The sequence below is a fragment of the Pteropus alecto genome, unplaced genomic scaffold (genome assembly GCF_000325575.1).
Source record: "Pteropus alecto unplaced genomic scaffold, ASM32557v1 scaffold20, whole genome shotgun sequence".
In the NCBI taxonomy this organism is placed as follows: domain Eukaryota; kingdom Metazoa; phylum Chordata; class Mammalia; order Chiroptera; family Pteropodidae; genus Pteropus; species Pteropus alecto.
The window spans coordinates 48,958,156-48,983,384 of NW_006436298.1; the positions used below are offsets into that span (position 1 = coordinate 48,958,156).

General features: G+C 35.0%; 1 protein-coding gene across 1 annotated transcript in view; it reads right to left on the reverse strand.

The window, feature by feature from the left end:
* Positions 1-25,229, reverse strand: part of FBN2 (fibrillin 2) — a 240,480-nt gene that overhangs the window by 204,652 nt on the left and 10,599 nt on the right. The window contains exon 5 of the mRNA XM_006913393.2: positions 12,166-12,261. Coding sequence (XP_006913455.1) covers positions 12,166-12,261 — 96 coding nt within the window. The remainder of the gene's footprint in view (positions 1-12,165; positions 12,262-25,229) is intronic.

The following is a 25,229-nucleotide window of genomic DNA, read 5'->3' on the forward strand; positions in this document are numbered from 1 at the left end:
AATGTGATGACTTACATTGATTTTATTAATATCCTGAGACAAACTTCAATTGGTTATAATATATTTTCCTTTCAATATATTGTTGACACTGCTAAAATTGTGTTGAGAAATTTTGCAACATGAGAAATATTCGAATGTTAGTTTTTTTCTTGAAATATCTTTTTCTGGTTTTGGTCTCAAGGTAATTTGGTAACACAGAATGAGCTGGGAAGCTTTAACTCTTGTTCAGTTTTTTAGAAAAGTTTACATAGAATTGGTATTATTTCCTTCTTAAATATTTGATCGAATTCACCAATGAAGCAATCTGGGTCAGGATTTTCTTTATGAGGTTTTTAATCACAAATTCGATTTTTTAAATTGATATAGGGACATTCATGCTATTTATTTCTCTTTTAGTGAGTTTGCTGATTGTGTCTTTCAAGAAATTGTACACTTCATTTTTGTTGGCTTAAAGTTGTTTATGGTACTGCCTCATTATCCACTTACTATCAGTAAACTCTGCGGTGATATCGCCTCTCACATTCTTGATATTGATCATTTGTCTTTATTTATTCCTGGTCAGTGTGGATAAGGGCTTATCAGTTTTATTGATCTTTTCAATGAACCAGCTTTTGATGTCAATCATTTTCTCACTGTTTTTGAATTCTACTTCAGTTATTTTCCCTTTGAACTTACTTACTTTCTTCTTACTTTTGGTGTAATTTTCCCTTCTTTTTTCTAATTTTTTAATGAATAGCTGAGATCGCTGATTTGAGACCTTTCTTCTTTTAATGTAGACCTTGAGACCTATGACCTCTAAACACCCCTTTAAGCAACATCCCACAAATTTTGATATATTGTTTTCGTTTTAATTCAGTTCAAAATCTTTTCTAATTTCCCTTTTGACTTCTCTAATCCATGGAATTAAAAATGAATTACAGTTTCTGAATGTTTGGGTATTTTCTAGAAATCTTTGTTACTGATTTCTAATTTAATTCCATTATGGATTAAGAACCCACTTTGTGTAACTTGAATCCTTTTGTATTTATTGAAATTTGGTTTATGACTCAGCATGATCTTGCTAAATGTTCCAAGTGCACTTGAAAAGAATATGCATTCTCTGCTATTATGTGGTAGAGTGTTCTATAAATGTCAAATAGATCAAGTAGATTGATAGTGTTGTTGGAATCTCCGATATCCTTACTTTCTATCATTTATTAATTATTCAGAAAGGAGTACTGAAATCTCCAACTATAATTGTAGATTTGTCTATTCCCTCTTGTAGTTCTCTCAGTTCTTATTTCGTGTATTTTGAAGCTCTGTTGTTAGATATGTAAATATTTAGAATTGTTCTCTTGATTATCCTCTTGAATATCCTCTTGATTAACTGATATTTTTTATCATTATGAAATGACCTTCTTTATTCCTGAAACTAGTCTTTACTCTGAACTCTACTTTGTCTGATAATAATTTAACCACTCCAGCTTTCTTTTAATTAGTATTAGCCAGTTATTTCTTTTTCCATCCTTTTACTTTTAATATACTAGTGTTTTTTATTTAAAATAGATTTCTTATAGGCAGTATATAGTTGGATATTACTTTGTCCTCACAATCTCTGCCTTTTAATTGAAGTGTTGAGACCATTTATATTTAAATGATTATTGCTATGGCTAGGTTTAACTACCACTTTCTATTCATTTTCTAATTGTCCATTCATTATTTGTTCTGTTTATTTTCTTTTGCTGCTTTATTTTTTATTATTCCCTTTTTCGCCTTTTGTTGACTAAATTAGTTATAACTGTATTTTTAGTGGTTGCTTTAGTGTTTAGACCACACATCTTTAACCTATCAGAGTCCACATTCAAGTATTATACTACTTGACAGAGAATACAATAATCTCCCAGCCTTTGTCATATTGTTCTAATATATTTTACTATGCCATCTGCAATAAACCCCACAGAACACTGTAATTATTTTTTGTTTAAATAGCCAGTTGCTTCTTAAAGAGATTAAACACTAAGGAAAAAGTCATATATTTACCTACATTATTTACCTTTTTAATGGTTTTCATTCCTTTGTATGAATTCATATTTGTATCTGATATTATTTTTCTCTTGCTTAAAGGACTACCTTTAACATTTCTTGCAGTGCAGGTCTGCTGGTAATAACTACTTTCACCTTTTACATGTTTGAAAAAAAAGATGTATTTTGCCTTTGTTTTTGAAAGACATTTTCCTGGATATAAATAGTGATTTTTTTTTTTTAATTTCAGTACTTAAAATATGCTGTTTCATTGTCTTTTCACTTACACTGTTTCTGACAAGAATTTGCTGTCACCTTTATCTTTTTTTTCTTCTGTAAAAAATGTTTTTTTATTTATTTTTTTCTCTAGTTGCTTTTCACCTCTTCTCTGCACAATACCTAGTTTGAAGCAATTTGATGATGATGTTTCTGATATAATTTTCTTCATATTTCTTGCTCGTGGGGTTCATTAATCATCTTGGTTCTGTCAGTTTATAGCATTAATCAAATTTGAAAATGTTCTGACCATTATTTCTTCAAATATATTTGTTCTGCCATCCATTTCTTTGATAACTCCCATTACATGTATGAAGTAAACTGGAAGTTTTCACAAAGCTCAAATATGGTCTCCTGTATTTTTAAACCTTTTCTCTATGTTTCATATGAATAATTTCTACTGTATGTCTTCTGATTCTCTGACTAATCTTTTCATCTACAATGTCTAACTTCTCATTAATCCCATCCAGAATATTTTTCACCTCAGATATTGTAGTTTTCACCTTTAGAAATTCAATTTGGATTCCACATCTCTATTCAACATTTTGAATCTTTCCTCTAGCTTTATGGACATATGGAGTACCCTTATAACAACTGTTGAACCTCCTAGTCTCCTAATTATAACATCTATTTAAGTTCTGGGGAGATTTTTGGTTGATTGATATTTCTTCTCATTATGATCATATGCTTCTATTTATTTGTAGTATATTTTTGATCAATATTTTATTAGATGCCATACATTGTTGAATTTTACCTTATTGAGAACTTAGGGGTTTTTTTGTATTCTTGTAAGAATTGTTGAACTTTGTTCTTAGATATTTGATCCTTCTGGATGTTGCTTTTAAGATTTATTTGCCAGAACCAAAGCAACATTTAATCTATGGCTAATATTCCCCATGACTAAGGCAGGACCATTCTGAGAACTCTTATCATTGTCCCACAAATTAGTGATTCTCCACTCTGGTTTGATGAAATCTACCAGAGCCCTTCTTTCAGGAGTCACTATTTTTTATTACTTGATGTTCAATATCTTGAAAACCATTGTTTCATATTTTTTATTCTGTTTTTCAATTCTTCTCCAGCAGGAGGGTTAATCTGGTTCCTGTTAGTCCATCTTGGCTAGAAATAGAGGCCTCAATTTTGTTTTAAGCATTATGAGTTTTAAATAAATATTTTAGAAGGTCATAATCATAAAGTAATGCTGGGTATATATAAATTCAGTGGTACAATCTGAAATTTATATACCCAAAATACTTTCCTAAGCCAGGTAACAAAAGAATACAAAAATAGTAAGCATTTCTTTCATTCAGTTGGCATGATGTATCCTGTTATCATTTTTATATTGAACAATTGACACAATATAGTTCTAGAGAATAGAAATATATTACTTTCTGTAATGTGTTTCACTTTTAAAAAATCATGGTTAAGTGTATGAGTTTTGAGATTATACCATTTGTGTTCGAATTCTACTTTATTTATTATATGAGTGAATTTGAGCAAATTTATTTACCTCTTTGTGCCTCATCTTTCTTATTTATTATGTGGTCTTAAAAAAATTATATCTTCGGATTAATTCCTGTAAAGCATTTATCATAGTAAATGTTCAATAAATGTTATTTTCCCCCAGGATTACATAATTTTACATTTCAAAGTAATGCTAATAATTTAATTCATGCATATATGAATCACAATCTGAGTGAAAACATTACATACATAAACATAATAGACCCATTGCTATTATCTACCTGACATGCAATGAATTCCCCTGAATGGTGGCTCTGCTGTCAGCCTCCCCACCCTACATTCTTTTTATATTTGCCACTCTGGATTAACCTTTATGGAGAACTACTGCCAAGTATAGAAGTCCTTCATAATCCCTCTCCCAGGACAGCCTCTGGACTTTTTATATTAAGGCCCAAGTCTATTTTTCAAGCTTCATCTTCTATTCTTCTCTTTCATTAACTGTGTCTTACAGCCACATAGATGAATGTCCATGAACATTCAAGGAGCTTTATTATGTCCGCACTTTTTTCATCCTATGTTTTCCACCTGGAATCTCTATGTTTATGTAGTCACATATATGATATGTCTTCCACATACTGCAATGTGTGGAATAGAGAAAACACAAAGGCAGCTTAAGATAAAAAACTCTGCTCTTCACAGGCTCACAGCTACATAAGTAAGCAGTCGCAACACAATGATGAAAAGAGTTATTCTAGAAGGATAGAATAATTGGCAAGTATGATTAAGAAAAAAAAGCATGCCTAAATTTTTGCCTGAGAAGTAAAGTGTGTGGGGGGGATGCTTTCATGAAAAGCTTCACAGAAATACTATCACTGTACTGTTTGAAGACCCCTCTGATTTACCTCTATTAGATTTAGCAATATGCAAGTCTACTGACTACAAGTAACTTGGGAGAAATAAGCTCTACATACATATCAGCTACACTATGAAATGCTTAGAACAAGAACCTTGTGCACAGGGAAGGGGGAGCCTAAGACTAAAGAAACCAGTTAAATAGTAACTACTGACAGCAACACTGGTAGATAGAAACATGTCTGAACAAGATAAGCAGAATCTAAAAATTCAACTGCATAACTTGTAAGATAGTGATAATAATATGTAATATTTTTCAGTTGATCTGTATTTTCACGCACAAAAAAATGAACCATGAAACTTACGTTGTTCACAACTGATGATGCACTCTGATCTGACAGTCCTAGTGATCTAGTAATAATCTCCTTCATACATCAAGACAATTTTGTCTAAGAGAGCGTATCAAATTTTAGTTTTATTTTTCATAATTCTAGCTTATCATTTATTGAGCATTCACTCTGTGCCAAACACTGGCTACACTTTATCTCTCATTTAATTCTCGTACAAAAAATGTGAGCCTCTCTTAAAATATGCTATTTATTCTGAGTACTTTCACTCTCAATAAAAACAACATTAAGCTTTATTTGTATGACTTAAATAGTTGAAGAAATCCTTTTATATCTCATTCAAAATTCCATTTTTGAATATTTCATTTTGAATAGCCAGCCACATCTATCTTTTAGATATCTAGGGAGTCCAGTTAAAAGAGATTAGCATCAACAATTATCATTTTACTGGGTGCCAGGCATTATACTATATCATTTAAGGCTAAACAATAATTCAAGGTTGACATAGTAGACATATATTATATATGCAGAAACAGGGATCGGAGAGGGCAATCACATTTCTAAGTCACGCATTTCTAAGTTTTGATTCTGACTACTCCCTGTGTTCCTAAAACACAACAAATATCACTTAGTGGATGCCTACCATGTGCCAAGCACTCTGCCTGTGATGCGTCAAAGCTTAACACATTTATATATATATAATTACTGCTTTTAATCTTCCCATTAATACTGTGAGGTAATTGCAGGTCCACAACCCTTCATCTGAAACCCTTGAAGACAGGTGTTTTTTCAGAATTTATGTTTGTGATTTTTTTTTTTTTGAAATATACATGCATATTACATAAACCCCCTCCCAACACACATGCACATTTTATTATTAATTACTTTTGGCTAAATCCTATATAACATTTCATTCTATTTAATTTGTGTGTGTGTGTGTGTGTGTATGAAAGCTTTGCTCAGTTTCCATACCAGTTAACCTCTAATGTCTTCCAACTGGATATTGAAATCGGAAAACAAGAAAATATTTATAGAGTTACACAAATATAAAAATATTTGAATATTTTTATTTGTATTGCAGGTTCCCCTGCTTCTAGGTAGATAAAATATATATATATACAGTTATTATAACTGTATATATATATATAGTGCCTTAATAAAGGCACTTAGAGCTGAAATAAATGAAAATACTCACTGCTTTAATTCAAAGGAGTTTTATAAATAACTTTAATAGGCTGCTAGCATATTCAGTCTTACTGTACAGATCTAAACAGCAGAGACTTAAACCAAAGAATAAGAAGTAGAAGTCCTGGCCTCTCCCAGATCAACCAATGAATTGATTTTCTCTCAAACTTAGACTCTTCCTTTATACGACCGAGCATCTCTGCTCCTAGTCTTAGCGTTACATATCCCTCTTCTAACATCTTTCATTTTCTTCTTCCATCCCTTCCTTCTACTTCCCACTGTCTGCTTTTTATCTCTCATTTTCCTTCCCTTGCGTTCTTAATGGCATTCGAGATAAAGATGTCATGTGAGCTAGCGCCAAAAAGTAAAGTTCTCACAGATCTTTTGGAATTTTTCTGATGCCCATTTAAGGCTAAGTTTAGCTTAGAGAGTACAAGGTTATAAAATGTTCTTAACTGCCTTACGAGGGTAGAAATGAGTGTGTGTGTTTTGCGCACACGCAGGCGCATGTGAGTTTGACATCTGTGGTTGGTAACATTCTCTATTTCTTACAATTTCGTTCTCACTAAATCTTCAGAGTACAAAAAAAAAACGGAGACATCTTATTTCTATAAAACACATATCAGCTAAGTGACTGTGGTAATTGGTAATTAATTATAAAGTTTAAATAATGTTATTTAGAATAAGATTCAATCATGATATATCTTAAAATATCAATACAAGAATTAATCCAATACTGTTTTTCCCATTAACTGTACAGAGACTTTTCTAATTCTGTTTTAATCAGGAAGCATTTCTGCGCTCTCACACAAATTTGTTCCTACTCCTATTATAGTATTTATTGTGTTTAAAGTAGATGACTAGTTCTGTTCTTTAATGTTTAAAGTAGATGACTAGTTCTATTCTTTAAAGAGATAATTTGCTTCTTATTAATAGGGATTGTATATTGTTTGTTTTTGTAACTTGAGTTTCAAGTCTACTTAATACTTAATAAGCACTTGATAGGTATTCAATAAGTATTTACAAATAAATTTACTTTACTTTCTCTCCTGTCTATTCTGTCATTAAAAAGTTAAAAAAAAAATTCCAAATCTCAAAAACACTAAGAAAAACTATAGATTCTTATAAGATTTGGGAATGAGCTAAGACTTCTAAACAGAATGCCAAATGAACAAATCATAAAAAGCTTTTATAGCGGGAAGTGAACATATCAAAAGCTTTTTTTCACAAACTCAGCAACTCAGCAGTTACTTTTCTAATATATATCCTAAGAATAAAATCAAAGATGTAGATTTAGCTACATAAATATTTATCACAGAATTGCTAAAATACACACAAAACAACAAAATGGAAAGAAAATCTGGAAATGACCCCAAATGTCAACTAATAGAAAATATAATTATGGCAAGCAGCTCTATTACAGTAATTGAGTTTAAGGTCTTAAATCAGATTGTTTGATATCCTCCTTCTGTCCTGGGGAAAGTTTCCTCATCTCTAAGAAAGTTTCCTCATCTCAAAGTTAAAAAAAAAAAAGAAATAACTTTACGAATATCACATGGTTGTACAGAACGTAGATGCCTAGCCCTCATTATTACAATATGCAGTACAGCTTTTACAATCTATAACATAATATAATGCATTTCATAGCACAAAAGGAGAACCAAGATATAAGTACATTTCATGTTACAGAACAGTAGATTCCAATAAGAATGGAAAACTCTCATTCTTTGTAAACGCTATATGTGCAGTAGAAAAAAGAACTCAAAGTATATTCTCCAAAATGTTAAAAGTAATTCATTCTGAATGGAGAAATTATGAATAATTGCATTTTTCTTGTTTTATCTCATCGTATTCTTAATAAACATGTGTTACTTTAAGTTAGAACATTATAATAGAAGGAATTTCTCCTAAAAAGTACTGCTTATTTCTTGGAAGTATCAAATCTTCTATGCACAGAAGTCTGTATAATACCAACACATTCTCTCACCAGCTCTCCTGTATTTCTGGTCACACTAATCTGCTATGTTATTTGAATGTTCATAGGCGGAACAAATCCACCCTGCACATTTTATAATAAACTGCAAGACCGTGGGGAATTAATGTTGATTAATAAGTACATTAGTTGTTTCTGAACAAACTTGTATCTGGTGTACATAATCCCGAGAATTCAGGAAAACTCTAATTTGCCTGTCTCCACTCTTGTTCTTAGAGAATCTGCATAAGGTCTGAGTAGGTTTAATAGCTGTCACCGTTACTTTCCCTCCTGAAATGTGGATGGATGAACAAAAATGTATAGAAAAATTCAAGAGCTTATAATTAGACTTCAAGTTGTCATCATGCAAATCCGAGTGGTTGATTGTGGTTGACTCCTTTTAGAGACGTCACCATTATCACATTCCCACTGATTAGACAATAAGGGAGGTACTATGCATCTTTTAAATGCCCAGCTTAGGCAGGCACACAATAATGCAGAGTGTGAACAATCAGATTCTGACAATGACACACAGTCTCTGATGGGGTGTATGAGTGAGTAAGGGCCCTATGACTGGAGGTATTCAAGCAGAGGCTGAGTGACTCCTCAGTGTGCTTTTAGACATTGTGTTCATGCATTAGTTTCTACAACGTGATGATTTTATGAAAGTTATCCTGACGTAAAAATCCTTTCATTTTTCATAAAGGCTTGAAAATTTAGATTTTATAAACTTTACTATTTGCAACTTGATCTCACTTTTTTTTTCAATGTAGATTCAGATTTTGAAAATGAATTTTCTTTAAAAAGTTAAGAGATTAAAAACTAAATCTCCAATCTTCCTTTTTACGGTACTATTTACTAAAAGATGCACATTTTAAAAGAAATTTCACTAAGCATAAGAGTATTTGAAATTTTACCTGATTTATACACTTTTTTCAGGAAGTCATGTTTACATGATAAAAATTTGTTGAGTAATTCATGCATAATTTAAAAGGATCTAAGATGTATTTCTAAGAGATGGTCTTTATATAAGCTTCAAGGAAAATTCAATTACAAAATAAGATTTCAACCATCATTTAAGTCAAAGAAATTAAAACAGAGACTTAGGGTAGGCCATATTTATTATCAAGTAATTATTGTATTTTGTCCAGAAACCCTTAGGTAAATTCATATCTTGCTTGCCCGCCCCATCCAAGTTTCTACCGATAAATAATAAGGCTCATTTTAAGTGTCAGGGAGAAAAAACACCCAGTTTTAATCTATAATGCTGATTCCATTTCTACGTATTCTCAAGTGTATATTTAGTGCAATATTTATCAATTTTTAAATGTCATCTGTTTGGAGAGAGAAACAAAAAGAATTGAGTACCTTCTTGTACCTTGGCTACAGCTGATCTGTCTGCATTTTATAATCAGCCATGTGGCCACAAGAATTCTTTTTAATGTTAAGTATAAAAGGTCATTGTAAATATCAGCAAAAGTGAGAATAGAACTCCAAACAGGTTCAGCTTACCCAGCTTACTAAGATTCAAGTTAAATACCATAATCATGCCAGCCATTAGTTACCACTCAGTCTCTGTCTCCAGTCCGGAAACCAGTCTGCCAGAAGCCCAGATAACTGGAAAAGCAGCCATGTTTTATCATACAACTGATCCCCAGAGGCCAATTTAAAGGAAAATTATGTGTTCTACATTACGGAAGAAAAATACCCTCATTTAACAAAGGTCTTTTTTAAGAGAACAAAGAACATATATTTTGAAACCCAGTAACTGAAAAAGACAATACGAACTTTAAATGTTAACAAGGCACGTGAACCTAGTTACTAACCTTAATACAAATTATTTCTTTTGTATCTATGCAGCCAGTATTTCTTGAGAAAAATTATGAACTCCACTTTTAGTAGGTTTAGTTATTATGTATTTTAAAAATTCAACTGAAAATAACTTTTAAAGGTGTTAAAGTTCATGGTTGCAATCTAACAGTGGAAATGACTTCTTTTTTTGGAAGAAATGAAGGTTTAGAAGTTTCATCTGACAGGTGGTAATTAAAAAGATTTTTAACAAACAAACCCACATTTTAAAAAATTCCTTCAGGCCAATTCATTAACTAATTAATTTTGTAATTTCTTCTAAAAACATGCTACTGTACATGTAAAATATATGTAGGTCTTTATTAGATTCCCATAAATTTAGTAAACTAACAAATCTAATGAATGAATAACTGTTGAAGAACAATGATGTAATGCCTGGAAGCTTCTGAGTTGAAACTACCCAGTTCCTTTGCCAATTGAACTTGAAATCTGCTTCAGGATGACAGAGTTGCAAAGTTTACACAACTTCCAAAAAAATGAACATCATTTCCACCAATTATAATTATGTTTGAAGTTTTAAATTTAACTATTTTCCATTCTATGGTGTTTAAATAAACTTAATGTCACCTAGGAAATTTGTGTTATTCCATTCTTAACAACTTATCTTTTTATGCTAACATTTCAAAATTAATTTTTCTTCCCCAAATAAAAGCATCTGGTAAAGATATTTATATTTATCTTAAGTGTTACTATAAACTCTGTCATTTGTGGAATGTACTAAAGTCTCAAGAAATCTCAATTATCTTAGAAATACTATAAATATCTTGATTCACACATACGTGTATGATAAAAGGCTGCATATGTATTACTTTTCTAACTTCCCCATATAATTCTAACTTCTCAGTTTCTTAAGATTTAACATGAATATGAAAACGAAATTTTTGTCAGTATGAGTATAATTCTTATATAAAATATAAGGTTTCTTTGTAATTCATAGTTTTTATACATGTATAAACCATCACCACTACTTATCTGTAATATTTCAGTGACATAGCACGTACTCTAAATTCTGCAACAAAGAAAGTGCTATACAACTTTAGACGCTAAGACAAGCCCTGGAAAAATAAAGATGTATGTAATTATGAATAACTCTGTAATACTGCTTTTAGTTTAAGCTTATTTTTATTCTTATGGTTCAGTGCTAAACAGTTTTTTATCACATTTTACAAAGTTTAACTTTGATATACCTACCATTGGCACCTGCTTGCTAACAAGACGTTATTAATAGTTCACTTAGTGTATCAACACAGGGTTTTCAGTACTCTGAAGGTCATGAGTTTAACTGCTAATTAAAATTATGGTAAAGTGGTTTCATATTGGCTTGACTGGATAAAGTGGACAATGCTGGATGCCTACCCAGCATCTGTTCCCCTACCCCTTTTCTCCTGCCCAGCAGAACCTCTACTGGATTCAGATACCAAACTCTCTCTTCCATGTGACTTTGGGGAAGCTTACATTATCCCCTGCTCCAAGGAAAGGTCCTGATAAGTCTACATTAAACTTATTAATACCATTCCCTTTCCCATGGACTGGTTCAAAAACTCAAGCTTAAGCCAATCAGCATATGGAATTACTATTGGCGCATGGTAAAAGGAGAGGTTTTCTCTCTAGATATGAACAAGAAAGCATGTTGCCTCAGTTACTGCTGGCAATCATCTAACAACCACAAAGAACTTCAGGGTAGGGGAAAACTAACACACATGGAAGGAAAGGGCCAAGAGAAGTAAAGTAACAGTGAAAGCCTTGATCACACCCTACATGAAGCCCACTACTCTGAACTTTTTGAGATGCAACATAACATATTTCCTTATTTCTTAGGACAACTTATGCCATTTTTGTGGGTTTTGCAGCCAAGAACATCCTGACATTTTGTTTTAACAGAGGTAGCACTCCCAACAATGACTCCCAATTTGAATTAAGCACATTATTAGAATATGCACATCAGTCATTCATTCAAAATTACCCCAGAGACACAGCCCCAGATTTGGCCTCCTGAACTGAGGTCACTCTGGTGGAAAAAACTGAGACACTTCTGCTATTAGCTGTATCTCAAAATCTTACCATTCAAGTTACAGACATAATTAAAGAAGAATGAAAATATTACTTCATTTGAAGAATTTTCACTGGGTAACAAAAATTATACATTTTTACAATAAAATAGACTTCTCCAAAGGGAGGTTCTCATTTCTCTTTTCTTACCTCTTTCACACTGTGGACCAGTGAATCCATAAACACAAGCACAGCGGTTTGGTCCAATACAACGACCACCGTTCTGACATCCATTTTCACAGACAGCTGCACACAAACACAGTGAGAAGCTCATCATATGGTAAATACCCAAATATAATATAGTAGTGTAGAGATGCAGCCAATAATGAATCTTACCTCCAAAACACAAGTTATAGCTTACATTTCACATTTAAGAAATATATTTTAAAAGCCCACACAATTCATATAAGTCACATTGTTAAGCAAGCATTTGGTACAAATTTTTTTAAAAAATCAGAATCACAATTATTGGCTGGCTCTAATGTTCACATAATAAGAGAATAACTACTCAATTCTCTATTTCAGTTCTATTAACCCTAAAATCTATCTTCACAGGTAAGGAGGTGAGTAAAATATGGGGAAATACAGGAAAGAGGAAGTGGACATTAGTTAGCAGAGAGGGAGGAAAAAAGGAGGGGAAATGTCAGAGGACATAGCAATCAAGAGAAGCAGCAAAAATCAGAGAAGAGAAAAAAAGCCAAAATGGGGGGTAGATAAATAAGGACAGGGCAAAACTAATGTAAAACTTCAGGGAAAAAATATCATCGATTCAGCAATAAAATAACAAGAGAAATAACTAATGTGTAGAAAGTATGTGCAGGTTATACAGGAAAAAAAAGGGAAAAATCTCACTCTGTCAGTACAATAAGTTATTCCATATAAAATTAACCCACAGTCCAATATTTTTAAGTAACGACGACAAACACATGCACAACACTCTTCGACTCCTTTATATTTGTAACAGGGAGACTGGGACTTGGGGTTCAGTCGGCCCAGAACTGAACCTGAGCAGCTCCCCTCTCCCCACTGCACCACCCTCAGTATAACTCAGCTCAGCAGCCAAGATCCTATGACAAGAAGTCTCCTAAAAGATCACTTTTCAGATTCCCTGAAAAATAAGCATTCCTGTGAACCATACTGATGACAACTGAATTCAAAAATCATGTCTTCTCCAAAAAAAAACAAAAACAAAACACTGATACTAAGAGCTTGTCTCTCAATCTACTCACTCTGCTGAACAGAAACATTCTGTCCTGATAGATGAAGAGGATTATATTCTATGACCCAAAAATAGGGTTTAAGACGTTAAAGGGAACTGAGGGGGCAAAGCACATTTATGTGCACTTCAAGAGAGGTAAATATCAAAACATGGAAAGGCCAATAAGTGAACTGATACTTAAAGATACAATAATGCTATTTCCTTACCAGGAATACTGAACTAGATTACTGACCATCATCATCATCCAGAATGCTCAGAGTGGCTTCTGTTCTGCTGACAGTAGCAGGACCAAAACATACTTTGAAACAAAAAGATATCTTCTTAAAGCATCAGTGTGCCAACGGTCTTCAAATTCTTTGTTGGCACCAGGCTCTGCTCAAAGGCTAGGATTCTGTGTACATTCGCACAAGCACATCTCCCTAAGAACACCTTTTCTGCTTCTTTACCCATCCCAAGATGATGTCTAGGTAACACTTACAACTCATTACTGCCTTGAAGTATGGGTTGGGCAGTAAATTACATGAATAAACAAAGAAGATTAAAGAGATGGAATAAAGGTCATAAGAAGAATGAGAAAGATGAGAGTAGACAGGAACATTGGAAAAAAGCAAACACCTGACAGAGAACTCTGAGTAATGTGTAATTCTACAGAAACAATTGCCGGGATTTGAAAATTCTGATTGTTAAAAAGATATACTACCAAAAGGTAGCACTCATCTAATATAATTAATTAAAATGTAAGGAATTTCCTTTAAATATTATCGAGCTATAATAAATGTAAATGAAAGTCATTTTCCCAGACATGTTCTTTCATTAGAAATCTGCTAGCCTTTAAGACATGAATGGGAAAAAAGCATTCATCAAAACATTCATCATCGACACTCAGGATCTATCCCTGGGTAAGTGAAGGAAGGGCTTCTCTTGTGGTTTTCTAAGTGCCAGGTAGGAGAACTGGGCTGGATAAACCCTGAGATTCTCCTGGAAAGAGCTCATGAGGTAGGGATTATGCCTAGTTTATTTAACCAGAGTGTGTTTGCCTTTGTATCCCTGCCATGCACTGTATCTGATGTACTAGATACTCAAAAAAAAAAAAAAAAAAATCCTGCAATACATCAAAATTTCACAACCTTTTTCTCCACTACTTCGGAAGGGAGAACAATTCAGCAAGCAGATCAGTTCTGTTGTTCCCAGCACATCCTGATCACAACATCTTTCTAATTCTTTCAGCCTGTAAAATAGTCTCTACCCCTTAGAAGTATGAGGATTAAATCAAATGGTGTCTAAAACGAAGTGCCCAGTGGCTGTACATTAAAATTGTTCTACAAACCTTCATTCCCTTTCTCTTTGATGCTACAAGACTTGCTCTCAAAATCCAGTTTACACTGAAAAGCAACAGCAAAAGAAAAGAAGCTGACAATACATATGAAATTGGAACAACAAAAAAGAGGTCATTGACCTTCTGTTGAGTGAATTATAATAAGTTATTTTGTAAAATAATATTTTTTGTAAGAAAACATAACAGAAACAGAAATTTACATTAATTGCAGTTGGAAAGAAACTTGAATATACCTACATTTTCACTATGGAAAGAATGCTGACCACCCAAGAAGTAAAAATGCTTATACTTGGTATGAGACAAAGCAAAGGCAGGAGAGAAAAAGACATACTGTCGATGGAAATATGAGCTGGTTTCTTAACTGCTACCGTGATACAGGGAGAAGGGAAAAGCATACCCTGTTTCACATTGGTCAGCCTGTGAAATGGAACACTGATAATGTACTACAGAGGTTTGAATATTTTTATTCAATAAATATTTACTGAGCACCTACTTTGTACTAAGTAATATGACAAGTATGTTTTTATTAGATAGTCTCCTGTACCCCTAACATGGGAACAGACACTTGTACATATTATGGTTGTTACTTCTACACAAACATATCAAATAATAATAGCTAAAATAGGTTAAAAAGTTAAAAAGAAGAAACAAAAGCCTATGTTGACATAGGACAATATGAATCTTTACTATTGGCTCTGGCTTCTTCCTGTCTTCCAGGATACCATGCTCTCCCTGTTTTCCTCTTATTTCATTATCTACTCTTCTCACTCTTCTCTGTTGGCTTCTCCTTCTCTTCTCCATCTCGAAATGTTGGGCTAAATCGGGGATCTGGCTTCAACCTACTTTTCTTCTCTATACTAATTTCATCTAGGCCTATGATTAAAATATTATTTGTATAAAAATCAATCTTTTTGTTCCCAAACTCATATCTCTATCTCTGACCTCTCTCCAAAGATCTGAGTTCACAGATCTTTCCATTTGGAGGTCCAACAGACTCTTAAACTATCAACTCCAAAACAGAACTTTTGATATCCCATGTTCTCAGCTCCATCTGACACCCAGATCAACCCATTCCCCACTCAGTCTTTACCATAATCAGGAAACGATATCATCATTCAGCCTAGAGCTCCATCCGGTAAAATCCTCTGTCACTATGGATTTTTTCTTTTTTTCTTTTTTTCTCACTCACCACACCTAGTCCATCACCACGCCCTTCCTTACATAAATTCTACCTCCAAAACATAAGCTAAATCCAAGCACTTCTTACATCCTCAATTACTATAGCATCATTCACCAGCACCACATCATTCATCACACCACCTCCTAACTGGCCCTCTCATTTTCTCTCTTGCCCTTTATACAATCCAGTTTCACACAGCAACCAGAGTGATTCTTTTCTAACATCAGTCAGTTCATATCACTCTACCGCTCAAAATGCTCCAATAGCTTCCCCTAACAATGAGAGTCCAGTCCAAATTTCTTTCCTTAGTCTCTAAGGCCCTACACCTCCATCTCCAAACTCACCTCCTATCATTATCTCCTTTCCTGAAGCCACATGGGTCTTCTTACTGTTTCCAAAATACATGAAGTCTGTTCCCAACACAGGCCCTTTGAATTTGCTTTCCCCTCTGCCTAGAACACTTGCTCAAAGTCACCTTCTCAGAGATTCCCAAAGTAAAACAGCAGAGAACTGCTTATCCTGACCCAGACTCTCTCCCTCTTACTCTGCTTTTTTCTTCTAAAGCTTCTTATTACCTAATTTGTCTTAGGTATTTACTTTTCCACCTACTTGTTAATTGTTTTCCCCACCAGATGCTCTGTGAGGCCGGGGCATCATTTTGTTTGCTCACTGCTGTACTTCCAGCACCTTGCATAGTATGGGGCATGCAGCAGTTACTCAGTAAACATGGCTGAATGAAATGAAAAGAACACCTTCTAAAGAAAGCTTTCCACATTTCTGGGAAAACAGTTAAGCAGTTTCAGTGTTTTATAACCCTCCTTTTAGCAGACGTATTTACAAGACTTTTCTGGATTCACAAGCTGAAAATTATTACATGTGCTTCTTTACTCTCAGTACTGTAACACACTTCTCTATATAAAACAACTTAGAAAGTGTCTTCCATAAACTATTTCTTAAGGTGATAGATAGTATTTATCTTACCTTTGCTGACTAATAAGTTTTGTTAATTACATATTCTGCTTATATCATGTATTCTATTACCCATAAGATAAATGTTAGGCAAGGATTTCATCTCATGATATATCGAGAGAACAAATTATCAGGTATATGCTGCTCTTCCAACCCAGAGCTTTTCGCTTTTTTCTGATTGGAAAGTGTGGTAACATCAATACCATTTGACACGGGCAGAAGAACAAGAAAGCGGCTTCTCCAGGAAGGGAAGCTTATTTGTCATCCCCTTGCTTCTCATTTCTGTGTGAAGAGCAGGGAAGGGACATACCTACAAGAGCTCTTTCTGCAAAACCTTCCGGAAAATACGGAATGTACACATATTCCCTAGATAGGTAAAGCAGCTGAGTTCACGCTGAAAGTGGCTGGTTTTAGGATAGATTTGAGCAAATACTCTGAAAGATGACTTGAAGCACAGCTCTTCCCACTATAACTCTAAATTATGACTTTCCCCCTCTAAGGAGTAAAAAGTTGCATTTTGAGAAGGACAATTGTGTCTCTTTCTTGGCTACTGAATTCTATAAAAGATTATCAGGTTTGATAACATAAAAACAAAGAAGAGATATGATCAGGTCTCCCAACACTTTTGTAAATATGGGAAAAAGATACAAATCTGCCTGTTTATAAATATTGCCTACTCACAACACTTTTTCCTTTTTTATACTACAAACTGGAGTCGACTGTATAAAATTTGGAAATCTCTGAATGTATGAAAAAATATAGAAAAAAAGCATCCATGAAAAAAGAAACTTTGCTACAATTTCTGTTCCACTGCTATCCAGCTCTTTCCTGCTTTCATTTGGCCAACCTTAGTGTTAAAAAAAAAAAAAAAAAAAATTACATTGACAACTCCTATTTTTTGCAAGAAAACTGACCTCAATGCACTGCATTCTCTTAAATACTTTAACACTCCATTTCCCAAACTTCATTCAATCTCCTATTACCCTAACAGTTTTTACCATACTTGAGAACCACCTATACAAGAAGCCAGCAAACTGTGACCTTCAGGTCAGATCTTGCCCAACGCCTGTTTTTGTACTGCCCGGGAGCTACAAAGGGATTTTACACTTGTATATGGTTAAAAAACAAAGGGAGAATATTTTTGCAACAGTGGAAATTTTATTAAATTCAATGTCAGTGTCCATAAATAATGTTTTGCTGAAACACAGCCAAGCTCTTTCATTTACATGTTGTATATGGTCACTTTTGTACTACTATAGCAAAGCTGAGTAGTTGGAACAGAGACCGCAAAGTCTAAAATATTTACTATCTAGCCTTCATAGAAAAAGTTGGCCTGCTCCTGACCTTAAGAGAATATTTTTCTTTAAACATTCACTATTTATTTAAAATTATTTTAAACGAAAACTTTATAGCACTTAAAAATGGCAAGCTATAATTACCCTAACTAGAAGGCTTAAAAATAATTTCAACAACCACATGGAGATACTATTTTACATCTATTAAAAGGTCTGCCTATCATCCAAAAAAAAATAAATAAAAATAAAAATAAAATAAAATAAATAACAAGTATTGGCAAGGATATGGAGATACTGGAACACTGGTAGGATTGTAAAATGGTGCAGCCACTGTGGAAAACAGTATAGCAGCTCCTCTAAAAATTAAAAATAGAATTATTATATGATCGAGCAATTCCACTTATAGATATATACCCAAAAGACTTGAAAACAGGAACTCAAATAAATGTTCACAGTAGCATTATTCACAATAGGCAAAAGGCAGAAGTACCTCAAGTGTCAATCAATGGACAAATGGGTAAACAAAATACGGTTTACACATAAAATAGAACATTATTCAATCTTAAGGAAATTGTGACACATGCCACAGCATGGATGAACCATGAACAAAATTAGGCTAAATAAAATAAGCCAGTTACAAAATTACAATTCTGTATGATTATGCTTATATGAGGTACCTTGAGGTAATCAAATCCACAGAGACAAAAAGTAGGATGGTGGCTGCTAGGAGCTGGAGTGAGAGAGAAATGGGGAGTCAATATTTAATGGGTACAGAGTTTTAGTTCTGCAATATGAAAAACTGTAGATGGATGGTAGTGACAGTTGCACAATGTGAATGTAACTAATGCCACTGAACTGTATACTTAAAATGGTTAAAACAGAGAAGATGGAGTAGGTAAAAGTGGGTTTGCCTCATACCAGGTCCACATTAAAAAAAAAAAATCAAATTATAAAATAATCAACGTAGAGAATCACCCAAAGTCCATCTGATCATAACTAGTACATCTGATAATAGTACTAGTGAAAGAGCCACATCAAAGCCGGTAGGAGGGGCAAAGTCTTGAATTGGGCTAGACTCGCACCCACGGGTGGCGGCAGAGCACCACGAAGGACAGCAAGGCTGCAGAGGGCCTCCTGAAGGAGAGAGGGGTCCTAGCTGCATTCAGGGGTATCCAAGGCCAGGGTCCCAGTCCAGGGAAGAAGAGTTCTCAAAAAAAGTTGACAGTAAAAATCAGGGGATTCTGGCTGTCTGGACGAGACAGGAGACTCAAATCCCAGACGCCATGTTAAAGGGCTCAGTAATAGTCTCCCTTGCCTGTGAAAACTCACCCATGGCACCGGCAGTGGGTCAGAGGTTTGGGCAAGATTCATACTGGGAATCTTGCATTACCTGGTGCTGGAACAAGGGCTACACCGGCAGCCGACATTGTGCTTTAGCAGGAAAGAAGGGTGGCTATAGGGGAGTCTATAGACTGATGCCTATTTGCCAGTGCAGATCTCTCTCCCCGCACAGCCAATTCTGAAGCTGCACTGGCTTGAAGAGAGAGCCCGCCCTTCCCAAACCATAGACTGCCCAAAGCAGCATGTCGCTGGCAGCTGCCCCACCCTGCCCCTTTCCAGGGCCAAACTTTCAGCACAGGCAACAGACTTCAGCCAGCACTGTAAGTGCATTTTGGGAACAGTTTCAGACAGATCACTACTGCCAACACGAGCTTGGGTGGATTGCGGAGATCTGTAGTCCAGTCCCAGACAGCAGCTGGTCTTGCTGTGATCTGTGACTTTTTTGGGAATGTGTGAGTGGACACAAAAGTTGCAGCAAGACTGAAGCTATATTGGCCTGGTGGCCAATGACTCCCCCCGCTCCCCGCCCCACCCCCACACACAACCCAACCCACCAATTGCCTGTGGCAAACAACCGCCCCTGCCCCGAACCTTTTCCTAGGCCATGCATTCTGCACAGGCCACAATCTTTGGCTGTCGCAGCACACGCATTTTGGGGAAATCAGTTGTGGGCAGACTACTGCTGCCTGCACGAGCTGCAGTATCACTTGGGGGGATTGCGGGAGTCTGTGGGACTGCCCACAGCAGTACCTGGTCTCGCTGTAATCTGTGATTACAGCAGGAACACACAGGCACAGAAAATGCAGCAAAACTATAGCTGCATTTGCTTGATGGCCCTTGTTTCCCTGAGATCTCACTTCACCACAAAGTGCCTGTAGCCCATTGACAGGCAGCCATTCCTGCCCTGCCCCTCTCCGGGGTTGCTCGTTCTACGCCGGCAATAGATCTCAGCTAGCACAGTGAGCAAATTTCAGGTAAAACAGTGATGGGCAGATCACTGCTGCCAGCATAAGATACAATATCACTTGGGCAGATCATAGGGCTTTGTAGGCCCATCCCAAATGGCAATAGGTCTCACAGTGATATGGGACTATTGTGGGAGCCCATGGTCTCAGAGCTGGCAGCAAATCTGGTGCTACATAGGCCTGATGGCCCAATGCCTCATGGAGATGTCGCCCCAACTAACCCACAAATTACCTGTGGCAACCCTACTCCCAGGCAATCCAGTCCCATTCTGTGCTTTCCTTGGGACATGAATTCAACAGTTCACATGGCCCATGCAAAGCCCGTGAATCCAAGAGAAGCCACAAACCCATGTCCACAGCTTCAGTAATTCATGAACAGATCTCAGGTATTTGCAGGACCAAGGTGGACAGTAGCTGGCCTTGCTGTAATCTGAGAATTATACAGGGAGCCACAGAGACAGTGCTGGCATGTAAACTGACACTGTACTGGTAGTGAGAAATCTGCTCAAAATATCCAGGTGACTCCCCAGGTTCCTGCACCACCCAAAGTGCCTATCACCCGGTGGTTCTTCCAGTTGTAGAGTCTTACAGGCAACTGACAACATACAAAGGGTGGTCTCAACAAGTACACAAGCCTGCTAGGGCAAATCCCATTCCTTGGGGTCAGCCCTCACATAGCAACTCATACCTGTGGGCGTAGCCAGTTCCCACAGTTAGTCAGTCTGAGTGTTAATCCCATCCTCTGATGTACCAAAACCAATAAAGGCTTAGCTACAACAGAAGATCACACATGACTCACACAACGATCATGTCCAGAGCCCCCAGCATAGGTGATTAGGGAGAGCATGCCACTGGGCCGCACAGGGCAACTTCCACATAAGGCCATCTGGCCAAGGCTGAGAGATAAAATAAATCTTCCTAACACATAGAAACAAACACAGAAAGGCCAATAAAATGAGAAAATGAAGAAATATGAAACAAATGAAACAACAGGAGAAAATTCTGGAAAATAAGCTAAATGAAATGGAGGCAAACACCTACCAGAGACAGAGTTCAAAAGAGTGGTTATATGGATGTCAATGAACTTAGCGGGGAAAAGGATGAGCTCAATGAGAACCTCAACAGAGTGACATAGCAAGCATAAAAAAGGATATAGAACCCATTTAAAAGAACCAGACAGAAATGAAAAATACAATAACTGAAATGAAGAATACTCTGGAAAGATTCAACAGTAGATTGGATGAAACAGAAGACTGAATCAGCAAACTAGAAGACAAGGTAGCAGAAAACACCCAATCAAAAGAGCAAAAAGAAAAAAAAAATCCAGGGGCCTTTGGAATAACATCAAGAATACCAACATTTGCATTACAGGGGTACCAAAAAGAGGAGAGAGCAAGGAATTGAACAAAAAACTTCCCTAACCTGGCGAAGGAATTAGACATACAAGTCCAGGAAGCGCAAAGAGTCCCAGATAAGAGGATTTCAAACAGACCACACCAAGACACATCATAATTAAAATGCCAAAGGTCAAAGACAAAGAGAGAATCTTAAAAGCAACAAGAGAAAGGCAGCTAGTTATTTACAAGGGTACCCCCAGTAAGAATGTTGCTGATTTTTCAACAGAAACTTTGCAAACCAGAAGGGACTGACAAGAAATAATTAAAGTATTGAAAAATAAGAATCTACAACCACAAATATTCTACCTAGCAAGGCTTTCAATTAAAATGGAAGGTGAAATAAAGAGCTTCCCAGACAGAGAAAAGCTTAAGGAATTCATCACTGACAAGCCAGTATTACAAGAAATGTTAAAGAGAATTCTGTAAAAAACAGAGAGAGAGAGAGAGAGTGAGAGAAAGAGAGAAATAAATACAAATAATAAAATGGTAGTAACTACATAAATGTCAATAATCACTTTAAATGTAAATGGATTAAATGCTCCAATGAAAAGACACAGGGTACCCAAATAGATAAGGAAACAAGACTCATGCATACAAGAGACTCACTTCAGATCAAATGATACTCAAAGAGTGAAAGTAAAGGAATGGAAAAAGATATTTCATGCAAATGGAATGAAAAAAAAGCTGGGATAGCAATACTTATATCAAACAAATTAGACTTTAAAACAAAGGCTATAAGAGACAAAGAAGGGCATTAAATAATGATAAAGAGATCAATATATCAAGAGGACATAACCCTAATAAACATATACACACACAATATGGGAGCACCTACAAACATAAAGCAATTATTGAATGACATAAAAGGAGAGATCAACAGTAATACACTCATAGTAGAGGACTTTAACATCCCATTGACACCAATGGACAGATCTTCCAAACAGAAAATCAATAAGGAAACAATGGCCCTAAAAGACACACTAGAGCAGATGGATTTAATATATATTTTCAGAGCATTTCACTCCAAAGCAGCAAAATATACATTCTTCTCAAGTGCACATGAAACGTTTTCATTTTCCAGGATAGACATGTTAGAACTCACAACAAGCACCAATAACTTTAAGAAGACCGAAATCATATCAAGTGTCTTATCCTACCAGAATGGTATGAAACTAGAAATCAACTACAAAAATAAAACTGGAAAATACACAAACACATGGAGGCTAAATAACATGCTACTAAATAATCAGTGGGTTAACAATGAGATCAAGGAAGAAATCAAAAGATACCTAGAGACAAATGAAAATAAATACATGACTCAATCTGTGGGACGCAGCGAAAGCAGTCCTAAGAGGAAAATTCATAGCAATACAGGCCTACCTCAAGAAACAAGAAAATGCTCAAATAAACAATCTAGTCTTACACTTAAAAGAACTTGAGAAAGAACAGCAAACAAAACTCAAAGAGAGTAGAAGGAAACAATAAAGAACACAGCAGAAATAAATGAAATAGAGTCTAGAAAAACAATACGAAAGATTAATAAAACCAAGAACTGATTCTTTGAAAGGTTAAACAAAATTGATAAACCTTTAACCAAACTCATCAAGGAAAAAAGAGAAAGGACTCAAATAAATAAAATCAGAAATGAAAGAGGAGAAATAAAAACTACAGACACCACAGAAAAAGGATCATGAGAAAATTCTACAAGCAATTATACACCAACAAATTGGACAATCTAGAAGAAATAGATACATTCCTAGAAACATAAAATCTCCCAAGACTGAGTCAAGAAGAAACAGAAAATCTGAATCAACCAATTACCACCAAGGAAATCAAATCAGTAATCAAAAAATTCCTAAAAAACAAAAGTCTTGGACCAGATGCCTTCATAGGTGAATTTTACCAAACATGCTAAGAAGAATTAATACCTATTATTCTCAAACTATTTCAAAAAATTCAAGAAGAAGGACAACTCCCTAATTCCTTTTATGAAGCCACCATTACCTTGATTCTAAAACCAGACAAAGACATTACCAAAAAAAAAACAAAAAAAACTATAGGCCAATATCTCTTATGAATATTGATGCAAAAAACGTCAACAAAATATTAGCAAACTGAATTCAGCAATACATTAAAAATATCATACACCATGATCAAGTTGAATTTATTCCTGGGATGCCAGGTTGGTACAATATCCACAAATCAATTAATGTGATACACCACATTAACAAATTGAAAGATAAAAATCATACGATCACATCAATAGATGCAGAAAAAGCATTTGGCAAAATCCAGTATTCATTTATGATAAAACTCCTGGCAAAATGGGAATAGAGTGAACATATCTTAACATAATAAAGGTCATATATGACAAACCTACAGCTAACATCATACTCAATGGAGAAAGGCTAAAAGCATTTTCCTTTAAGATCAGAAATAAGACAAGGATGCCCACTTTCACCACTTCTGTTCAAAATTGTACTGGAAGTCCTAGCCATAGCAATCAGACAAGAAAGAGAAATAGAAGTATCCAAATTAGAAAGGAAGAAGTAAAACTGCCATTATTTGCAGATAACATGATACTAAACAGAGAGAATCCTACCACCAAAAAACTGTTAGAACTAATAAGTCGGTTGCATTTTTATATACCAATGATGAACTTTCAGAAAGAGAAATTAAGAAAACAATCCCATTTACAACTTCATAAAAAACAATACCTAAAAATCAAATTAACCCAGGAGGTAAAATACCTGTTCTCAGAAAATTATAAGTCATTGAAAAAAGAAATTGAAGATACAAATAAATGGAAGCATATACTGTGCTCATGAGTAGGAAGAATTAACATCACTAAAATGGCCATACTACCCAAAGCAACCTATAGATTCAATGCAATCTCTATCAAAATACCAATGACATTTTTTACAGAACTAAGACAAATAACCCAAAAACTTAAATTTAACCATAAAAGACCCCGAAAAGCCACAGCAATCTTGATAAAGAAGAACAAAGTTGGAAGTATCACACTAACTGATATCAAACTATACTACAAGGTTATAGTAATCAAAACAGCATGATATTGGCATAAAAACAGACACATTGATCAATGGAACAGAATAGAGAGCCCAGAAATAAATCCACATCTATATGCTCACTTAATACATGACAAAGGAGGCAGGAATATAGAATGAGATAAAGACAGTCTCTTCAATAAATGGTGATGGAAAAACTAGACAGATACATGCAAAAAAAATGAAACTGGACCATCTTCTTACACCATATACAAGAATATACTCAAAATGAATTACAGACTTAAATGTAACTCGTAACCATAAAACTTCTAGAAGAAAACATAGGCAGTAATCTCTCTGATATTGCTAACAGTAATCTTTTCCTCAGACAAGAGAAACAAAAGAAAAATAAACAAATGGAACTACATCAAACTAAAAAGTTTTTACACAACAAAGGAAACCATCAACAAAATGAAAAGACAGTCTACTTAATGGAAGAAGATA